Below are 13,668 nucleotides of genomic sequence, written 5' to 3'. Positions count from 1 at the left end.
GCGTATATTCAGATTTAAGTTGGGAACAGATGTTTTAAAATCATTTAAGTACAAAGAAAAGAAGGTAATTAAAGGAAAAATCAAGGACGTTTCATCATCTGCACCACCTATTTAATTAGCTCTGGCACACAATTTTTTTATAAACTTTGTCTATACTCTACCTATATCAAACAGTTTTCGAAATATTTGTATACTACATTATTCTACTGCTAAAATGCTATTTTTTCATTGACAAATACATAGGTCTTTCTGTTTAGAAATAATAGATTCAAACTGGCCGAGAACTCTCCTTAATAGACTTTAAATAACTCTCCTTTATAGATATCTTACCTTAAATATTTAAGTACGAATGGTACGGCATAAACAAGGTTGAAAAAGTAATTCGAATATCGAATAATTTCCGTTATGGACCATGCCAACAGGGCTAAAGGTAATCCTAGACCCACTCTTGCACTTTCCGTTGCCAAAAGGACTCCACACACTACTACCACTCTGGAAGCTACCTGGAAAATATATTTTTATAATTATTCTAATCTCAATAGTTTATTCGATATTTTTGGTTCTCTATATCGGGTGCGTCTCGAAAGTGGCTCACCCCTATAACTTTTTTATTTTTTCAGATAAACTAACGAGATTTAGTATGTTAATATATTACAGTTGGGGGTTGGGCCCTTTGGAATTATACAGTAAAATAAAACACTAAATCACCACAACACACCAACACTTTTACACTAAACTTCTAGTTTTAATCATCTGCTGATGATGCTAACATGGTTAGCGAAACGCGCGTCCAGTGTAAAAGTAAAAGTGTTTTGGTGTATTGTGGTGATTTAGTGTTTTATTTTGATATTAATATATGACATAAATGAGGATTGATTGACGAATCCAATTGTTTTTTTGGTCACTTCCTATTTCACCGGAAATGGTACACCTCAAATGGCACCCTCGGCATTTTTTTAATTTATTGGATAGAAAATAACACTCTGAATAGAATGACATACCATGTCAACTTTTGACATTTTACCTTTAAAAAAAATGTATTTTAAATTTCAATATAGTGTCATCAAGGAGCCTTGGAAATATAGTTTTGATCGTTTAATATTTTTCGTGTCTTGTTTTGGTCGGTTAATAGATACCCAAATCGTATTTTTAATCATATCTCAATTTTTTCAAATGGAACGAGGGTGGCATATTTGGAAAAAACATTTTTTTACGAATAATTTGATACCACACACTTGGTATTTCAAGTCAAATTGTCGTTCTGAACCGCTTGTTACAATTACAAATAAACCATATGCGAAAATGTCAAAAGTTTGACATATGATATGTCATTCTATTCAGAGTGACATTTTCTATCGGATAAGGCAAAAAATACCGAGGGTGCCATTTAAAAATCAAAAGTTGTAATCATTTCCGGTGAAACAGGAAGTAACCAAAAACAATTGAATGCGTCAATAAATAACATACAAAATCTCGTTATTTTATTACACCCGGTATACTAAACAGGGTAACTTAAAGAGTTACAAAGCAGTATTTGTAATTTATTTAATTTAAAGAAATTTCAGATAAGTAACGTAGCTGTATTAACTTTAACCCGAGTCATTCCCCAGCCGTCTGTGACGCCGTTTTTTTTTTTATTATACGGTATTAATTTGGTGCTTATTGTGGCGGTGCAGCTTAAAATAATCATTATAAAAGAGATATTTTTTGTAAAAACATCAATTTTGCATATAAAAATTATTAATCAAACAATTAATAACAATTGACGGTTTACTGTAGAATTTTATTTAATACAATTTACTTCAATTATAAACTAACTAAACGGAGTCTCTTTTTTGAACAAATCATGGAAAATATAAATTTTATTTTATGGATAAACATGCGCTCACTGTTAAGAATATATGTAATTTGATTTCCTTTTTGGTTTAATAAAACAATATAATTTTACAACTTAATCGATCAATAAAATGTTTATACAAATTTTATTTTACTTACTAGCGTGTACCAGCGACCTCGTTCGCGTCGAATTAATCATTTGTAATGGTGCAAAGCAAAGCGAGAATTTCCATTAACATACAAACTGGATTAAATTTTCTCACATTTATGTCAGCATGAGAAAAAACAATATGGCGATATTAATATATAACTTGGTAATATTTGAGGGGTAGTTTCATCCCCTTGGAATTTGACTTTCGAAAAATCCGTTTGCCAAAAATAAGCTTTTTACGTCAAGCAGTTTAAGCAGATTCGTGGTTGAGAAATTACCCAAATTTTTGGACACCCTGTATGATTTTTTAAAAAATTTCAAAATATGTAAAAAAAACAAATAAATTATGCTTGTCCAAGCGTTTTCCCGAAAGACTAACCGTTTTTTAAATAACAAATATTGTAATATTTGAGGGGCGTTTTCGCCCTCTTGGAATTTGAGATTCAAGAAACCCCTCCTTATCGAACCTCTACACCCCACAGTCAATCCGTTTGGCAAAAATCTGCTTTAAACGTCAAGCAGTTTAAGCAGAATCGTGATTACTCAATGGTCATATTTTATGAAACACCCTCTATAAATTTAAAAAAAAACCTTAAAATGTGTAAAACAACAAAATAAAATATACGTGTTTCAGAGTTTTTCCGAAAAACTCACCAGTTTTTAAATAAAAAATATTTTAATATTTGAGAGATAGTTTCGCCCCCTTAGAATTCGAGTTTCGAAAAATCCCTTCTTATCGAACCTCTACACCCTAAAGTCAATCTGTTTTCCAAAAATCAGCTTTTTACGTCAAGCGCTTTAAGCAGGATCGTGATTAATCATGCAATGACCAGATTTTTCGAAACACCCTGTATACATTTTTAAAAAATCTTAAAATATGTAAACAAACAAAATAAAATATACCTACGTGTTTAAGCGTTTTTTCGAAAACTTGACCGTTTTTTAAATAAAAAATATTGTAATAGTTGAGGGGTGGTTTCACCCTCTTGGAACTGGAATTTCGAAAAATCCCTTCTTATCGAACCTCTACACCCTAGAATCAACCTGTATGCCAAAATTGAGCTTCTTACGTTGAGTGGTTTGAGCAGGATCGTGATTAATCAGTATGTCAGTCACTTAAGGATTTTATATATTAGTATAGATTGTTTAAAATCAGGCGACTGATTGGTATTCCAGTAAAATATTTTCTTTCTAAAAGAATTATTGATAAAAGCTAACAGTTTAATGAACACCCTTTCAGATTTTAACCATTTTTCGTATATACTGTTTTTAGTCAAAGATTCAGTAAGATTCACAAAATGGGGGTTGCAAATGGAAAAAATACATCAATTTTCTGGGACACCCTGTATGCCAGTGGCGGCTCGTGACCCGTGTGACTGGGTAAGCGACAAAATTTTAGTTGTGTCTATTTGCCCCCCCCCCCCTTTTATTTCTGTGGCGTGTTCTGAAATATAACCGGTTATATCACTTTTAATAAACTCGGACAAGCTCGAAAAATGTTTCCAATTTGCTTTAAACGTTTTTTGAATTTTCATATAAAAAAGTTTTTAATGCTATGTATATCATATGAAATACCCCTTAACGAAATGTGATATATCCCCTTATGAAATATCGGGGATATCCCCTTAACTTCTAAGCTAACCGAGCCTCCACGACTTGATGCAAAGGCAACCGGAAATTTCGCCTAAGCCCCGCCTTAACTTAATACGATACAACTCCGACTTACGTCGCGTCGCTACCGCGCTATGAGTTAGATAGAGACAGAAGACTGCCGTACGTCGTACAACGACTCTGATAGTAGGCGATGTAGAAATCGCCGAACAAAGGCTTTCCAACGGTCAAAATTATTTTGTTTTCTAACGCAGCGGCACAGACAGCGTACGCCAGCTGTAGTGAATATTTTAATATAGAAGACCACAAATATTAAAATAATATTGATTATTAAAACACACTTCCGTGTATTAACAGTATTTTTATGTATTGGCAACATCAATAGTAAATAATGTAATGTAATAAACCGCTTAAATTCTGCCAAAATCTTAAGGTAGGCACCGCCTACCTTGCCTACCCTGACGAGCCGCCACTGCTGTATGCAACAAAATATTTTAGGATATGCACCTTTATAAATCGTGCAACGTTTATATTTTTTTTCATATCTTTGTCAAAAACGACGATGTTGAACTTTGTTGGACTTCCCGGGCCACCCTGTATACCGGGTGCGTCTCAAAGGTGGCTCATCCCTATAACTTTTTTATTTTTTCAAATAAAGAAACGAGATTTGATAAGTATATGACATAAATTAGGATTGATTGACGTATTCAATTATTTTTTATCACTTCCTGTTTCACCGGAAATGACAACTTTTGTTTTTTAAATGGCGGTACGTAACAACAATCTGACTCGACATACCAAGTGTGTGGTACCAAATTATTAGTAAAAAAATGCTTTTTCCAAACATGCTAACGAGCCACCCCTGTTCCATTTGAAAAAATTGAGATATGAATAAAAATACGATTTGGGTATCTTTTAACCGGCTAGGATAAGACATAAAAACATTAGACGATCAAATCTATTTTTCCGAGGCTCCTTGATTAAAAATTAGTGTTTTTAACAGAGCCATGGCACTTGTATTTTAAATTGAAATTTAAAATTCTATTTTTTTTAAAGAAAAATGTCAAAAGTTGACATATGATATGTCATTCTATTCAGAGTGTAATTTACTATCGAATAAAGTAAAAAAATGCCAAGTGTTAATCATAACCATTTAAAAATCAAAATTTATAGTAATTTCCGGTGAAACAGGAAGTGGCCAAAAAGAATTGAATACGTCAATCAATCCTAATTTATGTCATATACTAGCATACTAAATCTCGTTTTTTTATCTAACAAAATAAAAAAGTTATAGGGGTGACCCACTTTTGAAACGCACACGGTATATGAACAAAATATAGAAGGTAATCTTTTAAAAAAAATTGGCATAATGCTGACATTCGGTTAAAGATATTCACTTCCAGTTGTACTGGAGTTGATTATCAATTACTTTTACTGAAAAATATGAATTTTGATGATCTATATTTTGAAACTAAGTTTTCTATTTCGGCGCTTTAAAAATGGCGGATTGAGCAAACTATTCTGTTGTCATCAGGTAAAATATGCTTTATTATTTATAAAACGTGTATCACAACAAATTACTAAAATCCCTTGTCCTCCAACTAACCTTGTATAATAAAATAATTCTCAAATTTTAAATAAAACTGAATATTAAGTAAAATGAAGAATACGCTAATTTATTTACATATAAATAATTCTTATACGTCACAAAAGAAACCGGTTAAATTCAAAAATAATTAATTACTATTCAGTTTTATTAAAAAAAAAATAAACATCTCGATTTATTAATGCAAGTCATTAAATAAATATAACAATAAACATTTTCATAACATTCAAAGCCTTAACGTTTCCATTCTTAATGATAGTAAACATATTGACAACGTCACTTAATTACGGTCCATGTGCAGAATATTTTTTTTAAGTTTTTTGGTATTTAATCTTTTAAACAAAATATATTTAAGTATTATTTAATAATTCTTTTCAATGCCTCTACTTTTTATTAATAAGCGCGCAGCATTTAAAAGAACAATTTATGTATTATACTATCTAAATAATTACAGAAATTGCGTTTCTTTTAATTAATTCGTCCATTCCTGTTTTTACTCGTATCAAATTGTTTTAACTTGAAATCACATTGCTAATTTTGATTGCTTTAACATCAAGATGGAATAAGTTACACGAGCAAAACTACAGATTTATTAAAATTGTATTGAATACAAAAGCTCAATAAAAAGTCATTTGAATCAGAATGAATTTTGGAATAGATTTATTTGCACTATTTTTTAAAATTATTTCGGTATCAATGTTGTGTTTATAAATAAAAACTCTATATGTTGAATGGTTTTTGAATTATAGTATATCGACAATACAATGTGTTTTTTTACATACATATTTGGCTAAAGTAATTAATCACTTGTCAGTGCCTATGTATTCTACAAAAAGGAAAAAGCTTATACCACGGTGGGGGTTTAGCTCTGCGTTCCCTTCACTGTCGAGGAGCTTGTCTACGGCTGAGGTACCCGTGAGGTGGAGGCTGGAGGATCTGTCTCCATTTTCTCCACCTCTAGCTTGGTCTCTCCTTTGAACTGATATTGGTGTTGGCTCGAATGTATAATAGAGAATATATTTATCTATCTCTATCGCCTCCTTGGATTTGAGGTCAAATCCTACTACTGATAACCTGACCATGTCCCTCCTCTCTAGAGTCGATGACTCGCCAACTATGTCCTTACATTGGAGTTACTACCTTATGGTACGTATACATTGGTGCGCTGCGCCGCGAACGCGTAGCGCGCGCCGAGCATTGACCGCGCGTTACTTTTATCGTTACAACGCGTTCACGTTCACCGCCGTACCTATATGTAGTGAGCTATCCTGTAGGTATACATAGGTACAAATTAAAAATGTGAATTATGTATACCGAAAAAAAAAACATTATGAAATATTTGCCTACAATATTTAAACTTAAACAATAAAAATGTATACATATGTACCGGGTGTACCACTAAGAATAGCTCTCGGCTGTATCTCGGAAAGTATTGGCCGTAGGGCTGCCGGAAAAAAATATTTATAACTAAAGGGGCTATGAGAAATTGCTGGAAATTATTTACAAGTTTGTAAAACGGTCGCTAGGTGGCGCAACTGCTATGGAAGATAAGAAAATAGATTTTTTACAGAATTTTGCCTAGATAATGGGTACTATAAATAATAGCTTCATAATCTTGAGTATATTTTGGATTTTTTTTGTTAGAACCATTTTTCCATATCTGCTAAAATAAAGTGGTGCGGGAAGGTTAGATCTATCTTTATTTAAATGTTAATAACTCCCGACTGGATGCTCAGAATCCAACAAACGAGGGCTCGTTTAAAAGAGCGTTTCTTACTCTATATTATACCATAATAATAATAATAATAATAATAAGGTTTTGAACGTAGACGCTAGGGGGCGCTTTCTTACGATTTAACAAACATAGCGCGTTTTTTCAAAAAATTAAATACGATAGTATGTGCTATTTTAGCTGGTAGTAAAGAGTAGTAAAAGCTTAAAAAGTCAGCGAAAACCGCATCTTGATATCTTCTTTCAAACCGAAGATTTTAGCAAAATTATAGTAAATACCAAAAAATAAGCCCTTAATTACCTTATTTTTACAATACAGTATAAGTAGCCTTCTTGATTAGGCCCATTCTAACATAAAAATAAGATAGAAACAGTTAGTTTATTTTGAAATCGACGAAATACCAGAATACCATAATACCAGATGTATTAATATCTAATAATTAAGATATTAAGGCTTTGGAAAAAAGTTGCTTTTCGCGTAATAGTATAAATATCAAATTGTTATTAGATCAACATTTTGATAGTCTTAGCAGCGTTTTTTTATCTTTTGATTGCTTTTTCAAAATGCCAACAACTTCAACTACTTCAAATAATAAAGACAAGCTTCCTCCGACTGTTCCAACAAGGAGCAAATCCTTCTTGGAACAGTCGGAGGTATCTCCGTACTCCTCCTCCTTGAGATCTAGTCTCAGCGGATCGTCTAGCCTGCCTGGTTAACCCAGGCCGGGTGGAAGAAACTTTAGCCTAGACTAGCTTTGTCTAGCCTGTTGGGTCTAGAAGTAGGCTCCAGACCCTTACTAGAAGAGGCGGTAGCTTCTGTGCCACTTGTGCAGGCTGGTCTCGCACAAGTGTCAGCTGTCCCTCCTGTAGTTCCCTTTTCGGTTGGTCCCTTCACTGTTAATGTTCTGTGTTGCTAGGGGGTCCAGTTTCACCACAAGGGTTAGTCTGTCCACTTCTACAGAGCCCTGAATGTAGAAGTAGGGGATACATGCAATATGGGGTATCCCCTGGTGCCCCCGTTGAGATCAGTAGAGGGTTTAGTTTTTTTTGGTGAGGTTGTCTTCTCTTGGTCCGGGCTGTTAAGCCAAGACCCCCCAGACCCTCTGTCCAAGTAACATGACCACAGACAGTAGAAGGTGCCTGGTATGACAGACATGGCAGTCCCATCCGGCATCGTTATATGTCTTGGTGCAATTCCATGGCCAGGACACTATAGCCAGAGATAAGACAGCGAGGTGTTCCTTAGACCTAGTCAAAGTGCTAGAGAGGATTCCTCCTAGCACCTGACTACTATACAGGAGAAATTATAATTTAATTAATTCCTACTCAAATTTAAAATGTGTTCTGAATTTTTCAAAAAAGTTAAATGTCAACAAAGGTAGGGGGCCAAAAAACTTATTTATATCCTTGAAACCTTGACATAAGCTTTAATATAAATCTAGTATAAATTTCATTCTATTGTGAAAAAGGAAGTGAACAAAACTAATTGAATACGTCATCTCATCATACAATTGAATACATTGAATCAAACCTCATTTACAGTACGTCTACTGGATCTGAGTCTATGATGAAAGAAATGCGGACAAAAAACATTTAAATGAACATCAATATATTTTATAAATCCCTACCTAAATAGAAGCGGCAGAAAACACCGCCCACTCATTTCATTGGCTAATCAAAGAATATCGTTTCCCCCCTTACGGATGCCCCGTAGCTACAAAACGGATAGACGTACTGTACGTCATATACTATCATACCAAATCTCGTTTTTATCTGAAAAAAAAATAAAAATGTTATAAGGGTGAGCCACTTTTGAAAAACACCCGGTATATATGCCACAAAAAATTAATTCCCATAAAAATTGTCGTTTTTATTAAATAGATCGTGTCGTATGAGGGGCACCACCCTGTACAAATATAAACAAATAGCTATCGTAAAATTTAAAAGAGAAAGAAAAATAAACAAACCTAACGTACATCATATCATGTTATATTATCTGTGTATTATGACTAAAATTTTCCGTTACCTGGAAGGCCGTCATAACGGCACTTGATTTAACAATCCCAGTGGCGGCGTGGATTACTTCTAATACTGCAGCATTTTGAAAAATGTAAAGTGAATACTTAACCGAGTCATACAGACTTTTTGACTGTGGATTAACATAATAGAGTATAAGTTGAACTAGAAGGCGCATCCATCTAGAATTAATACACAGCTATTAATATTATTTACAAAGAATGTCAAGTTTCTGTAAAAAACATGTAACAGTAAACCATTGAATAAAGAAAAATAATGAAGGAGTTAAATACTATTTTTATACAGAGTGATTCACTGCCATGGTACGTTAGACGTCATGAAGAACCGGTTATAGGATGTTTTTAAAAATTGTTTTTTGGATTTTTGTATAAAGGCATCTGCTTCATCTGTCTAAATTTAAAACAGTGTTGCCACTTCATCCTAAATTTGGTATCTTTGTTATTTTAAATGGAACACCCGGTATATTCTTACATTTTTCGAAACTAGTGATGGGTTGTTATTTAACTATCTGTTATTTTATAACAATTATTTATAAATAACATAACGCAACCGTTACTACTTCTTAAAAATAACAGATATAAAATAACGACACGTAGAGATCGGCAGCTCGTGAAACGAAAAACGAAGTCAGCGCTCTGCACCGCCACGAAATTCTATGCTGCTCGAAGCAATTTCAAAAAACAACTAGTATGGATGGAAAACATGTTATTTCGTCAACCATCGATACAGGCGGCGAGACAACGGACAACGGAGTGGCGAATGCGCTACGGCGAACGTAGCTGCTTCGGTCGATACCGTCGATGGTCGTATTGGGTTTGCAACAGCTTAAAAATAATAGGATATAAAAGAAGCAGGTTTTTTGAAACAGTTGCGGGCATAACGCCTGGCGGTCGAGATAACAGGAGTGGGAAAGGAACGCTGCTGCATCGGTCGATTGTCGATGGAGGCTCGCAACGGGTTGGAGAAGCAGTCATTTTAGATACGTTGTTTTTCAACCTGTTACGAGCATAACAGGGCGGTGGTCGAGATAATCGGAGTGGGAAAGGAACGCTGCTGCATCGGTCGATTGTCGATAGAGGGTCGAAACAGGTTGGAGAATAACGCATCAGTTATTTTAGATACATTGTTTTTCAACCTATTACGAGCATAACGGGCGGAGGTCGAGATATTATGGCGCTGTATGTTTCAGTACTTACTTATTAAGTTTCAATATTTAGGTATTTATTTATTCTGAAAATTTTTCAGAATAATATTTTAAGATTTTTTAAAAATGTATACAGGGTGTTTTGAAAAATCTGGTCATTGATTAATCACGATCCTGCTTAAAGCCCTTGACGTAAAAAGCTGATTTTTGGAAAACGGATTGACTTTAGGGTGTAGAGGTTCGATAAGAAGGGATTTTTTGAAACTCGAATTCTAAGGGGGTGAAACTACCCTCAAATATTAGAATATTTTTTATTTAAAAACCGGTGAGTTTTTCGGAAAAACTCTTAAAACACGTATATTTTATTATGTTGTTTTACATATTTTAAGATTTTTTAAAAATATATACAGGGTGTTTCATAAAATATGACTACTGAGTAATCACTATTCTGCTTAAACTGCTCGACGTTTAAAGCTGATTTTTGGCAAACGGATTGACTGTGGGGTTGAGGTTCGATAAGGAGGGGTTTCTCGAATCTCAAATTTCAACAGGGTGAAAACGCCCCTCAAATATTACAATATTTGTTATTTAAAAAACGATTAGTCTTTCGGGAAAACGCCTAGACACACATAATTTATTTTGTTTTTTTACATATTTTGAATTTTTTTAAAAAATCATACAGGGTGTTCCAAAAAGTTGAGTAATTGATTAACCACGATTCTGCTTAAACTGCTCGACGTTTAAAGCTTATTTTTGGCAAATGTGAGAAAATTTTATCCAGTTTGTATGTTAATGGAAATTCTTGTTTTGCTTTATCATCACCATTAGAAATTATTAATTCGACGCGAACACGCTAGTTTAAGTGTAAAATTAATTCGAGCTCTAGTGTGTAGTTGATTTACTTATGAAGAATATACTACACATTTTCTTATATTGCTATTTTTTGACCGCAAATGGTAAAATCATTACTAAGATCTTCTCGCCCGTCGAGTGAGATGCACCCTGTACATGGCAGGGCGTAGGTAGATGGGAATGTATAGGTATAGACGAGTGGCGGAATTTTGGCTTTTTTTATATCGCAATTTGTAAACAGCGCTTATTTGTAAACAACCACCGTTTTTAGAGAGGTATTTTAGATAACAATCGATATATTATTATATAGTTTTGACACCCTGGAAATACTACCACCGAGCACGTCATTGTTGCAACTTGCAACTGCGTTAATACGCCTGGCGGTGACCGCCTCATACTCTTTCAGATATTTAGCAGTAAAATAAAGAAACCTGTTATTTTTAAGCTATTATTTTAAGCTGTTTTTTATAAATAACTATAACAACATTTCAACTGTTATCTAAAAATAACAGTTTTGCCCATCACTATTCGAAACTACTTTCATATCTCATAATTTTTCTGTTATACTAACCTATGCCTATCTCTAATAGTTTTTATGATAAAAAATAAAACATGTGTAACATTGACAAAAACATGATTTTGAAAAGCATTGCTTAAAATACAAATTCGGCATGTTGAAAGCTAAAATTTGGTTTATATGTTAAGGAACGTCGACATATCCGATCTCTTGATCGGATCTGTCTAAATCAACTCATTGGATATCAAACAGAGTTAGGTCAGAAAAAAATAATTATTTCTGTTTGTTATAAAATCGTTCAAATTATTGTTATTTTAAATTCAATATATATATATTATTTAACAAATTGAAACCCAAATAAAATTACTTTTCAACGATATGTTCCTATACCTAAACCTTCTGGTTTCTTCAGTAAAGCTATTTAAAAGATAACAGAGCACTTTTTATAGTTTTTTAGAGTCGACGAACTGTTTCCACCATTTTTGGACTAAAAAATTTGGTATTAGGGTATAACACAGACAGTTCTAGAACTAGACAAAAACAGTTAGAATTAAATTCGGACTTTCTTCTGTTAGTGCTCTAACTTAAAAAAGTTGTGTTTTAGTGTGGTTTTAGGTTTTTACACTCCAACTTTGAATAAGAAGCACTCCAACTAAATATTTATGCGATGTCAAAATTTGTCAGAGATAAGGTTAGCGTTCGGCTTTCTTACTTCGAAGCCCTAAAAAAGTCCGAGAACGGTTCTTGAATTTAACCACTGTGCATGTAGTTCTGCGCATTCTCAGAACGATTCTAGGACAGTTCTCAAAAACGAATTTTTTATTTTTATCACTACGATTACATAAATATGGACATGTACTTCTTCACAAATATGAAGACAATATTTACTCTTCCTTCCATTTTTAAGACTATTGTGTGTGATATCTATATAAAGATGCCGTTTTTACATCATTGTTCTACTTATTATGAAATTAAATATGCTACACACAGATTTATCCTAGCCTTCTTAGTTCAAATTTATTTCTTATTTCTTTCTTTTATACTTTTTATTTTTTACTTAGTAGAAATTTTTGCATTTTACGATAACCTTTGTATCTCGATTATCTTATAACTTATCGAAAAGGTAAAAAGGGTAGTGATGGGCGGTGGGTAATACCCAATTTGTAGATAAATAAAATCTGGGTTTTAATTTTATAAAAGGTGTTTCCGACGAGCGCATAGTAAATACACGGTATAATACCGGAAATAGGAATATACCAATCTATATACTGATATTACTGGTATATTTCTGGTATTATACCGGGTATTTACTATGCGGTCGTTGGAAATACCTTTTATAAAATTAGACTGTTCATCTAAATGCACAGGTATATCGGATACCCTGATTTTGTTTTGTTTTCTACCTATTGAGTATTTACCCACCGCCCGTGTCTCGTTTTTGAGGTAGAATTCAGTGCCGAAACTAGTTCTTTGTTGGGAGCTGTCTATTTCGAAAAATGACTCAAACTTATGTTCTTTTTTTTTAAACAAGACACTCTGTATATTATTTTCGTGATATTTTGATAAACTACACGGAAACTGAACTTGTGCTGCTTTTAAATAACATGCTCTCAATTCAGTAGCGTGTCGTGGATAAAAGGGCGGAGGGGGCGAAGACCTTGGGCGCAATGATCAATAAAGGATCAAATAAATGACAAACTTTTTTTTAAATAATAAGACTACATGAAAACTTTTATTTTTTTTTTCAAATTATAAATTTGTTTATTAAAAAAGTTAGTATACAAAACAGTTATTTCAAAGATGCAAGCGTCTTGTTTCAACCGATTTAAAAGAATCAATCATTTCGTCTATATTTAGATCCTAGGCTGTGTCTGCTTCAATACTGAGAAGTGATAAATAATTGGTTCTATCTTGTGTGCTGGTGCACCTCTAGCAATTATTAATTCTTCCTAATCTACTGAAAGATCATTCTGCACCAGCACTGTTGGTAGCTATAGTGTAAAAAATCCTCAGTAATGCACATAAAGATGGATATGAAGACTCTAGGTCATTGGAAATTAGAAATGATAAATAGTCGTCAGGTGCAAGTTTGCTGTCATCAGCATTAATTTCTTCTAATAAACTGCAAAAAGGTTTAACATTCGCTTGGTACAATATCTGTAGATCCATAAGACATTTTAAAT

At 33.4% G+C, this 13,668-nt stretch overlaps 1 protein-coding gene across 1 annotated transcript in view; it reads right to left on the bottom strand.

The window, feature by feature from the left end:
- Positions 1 to 13,668, bottom strand: part of LOC115889474 (very-long-chain (3R)-3-hydroxyacyl-CoA dehydratase hpo-8) — a 36,165-nt gene that overhangs the window by 6,912 nt on the left and 15,585 nt on the right. Inside the window, exons 2-3 of the mRNA XM_030909467.1 lie at positions 8,962 to 9,133; positions 331 to 503 (exon numbers count right to left, since the gene is read on the bottom strand). Of these exons, the coding sequence (XP_030765327.1) occupies positions 331 to 503; positions 8,962 to 9,133 (345 nt within the window). The remainder of the gene's footprint in view (positions 1 to 330; positions 504 to 8,961; positions 9,134 to 13,668) is intronic.

The sequence above is a fragment of the Sitophilus oryzae genome, unplaced genomic scaffold (assembly GCF_002938485.1).
Source record: "Sitophilus oryzae breed Bouriz unplaced genomic scaffold, Soryzae_2.0 scaffold_815_pilon_pilon, whole genome shotgun sequence".
NCBI lineage: Eukaryota > Metazoa > Arthropoda > Insecta > Coleoptera > Curculionidae > Sitophilus > Sitophilus oryzae.
Note: the sequence above shows the minus strand (reverse complement) of the source record. Positions and strands in the feature narration are given on the sequence as shown.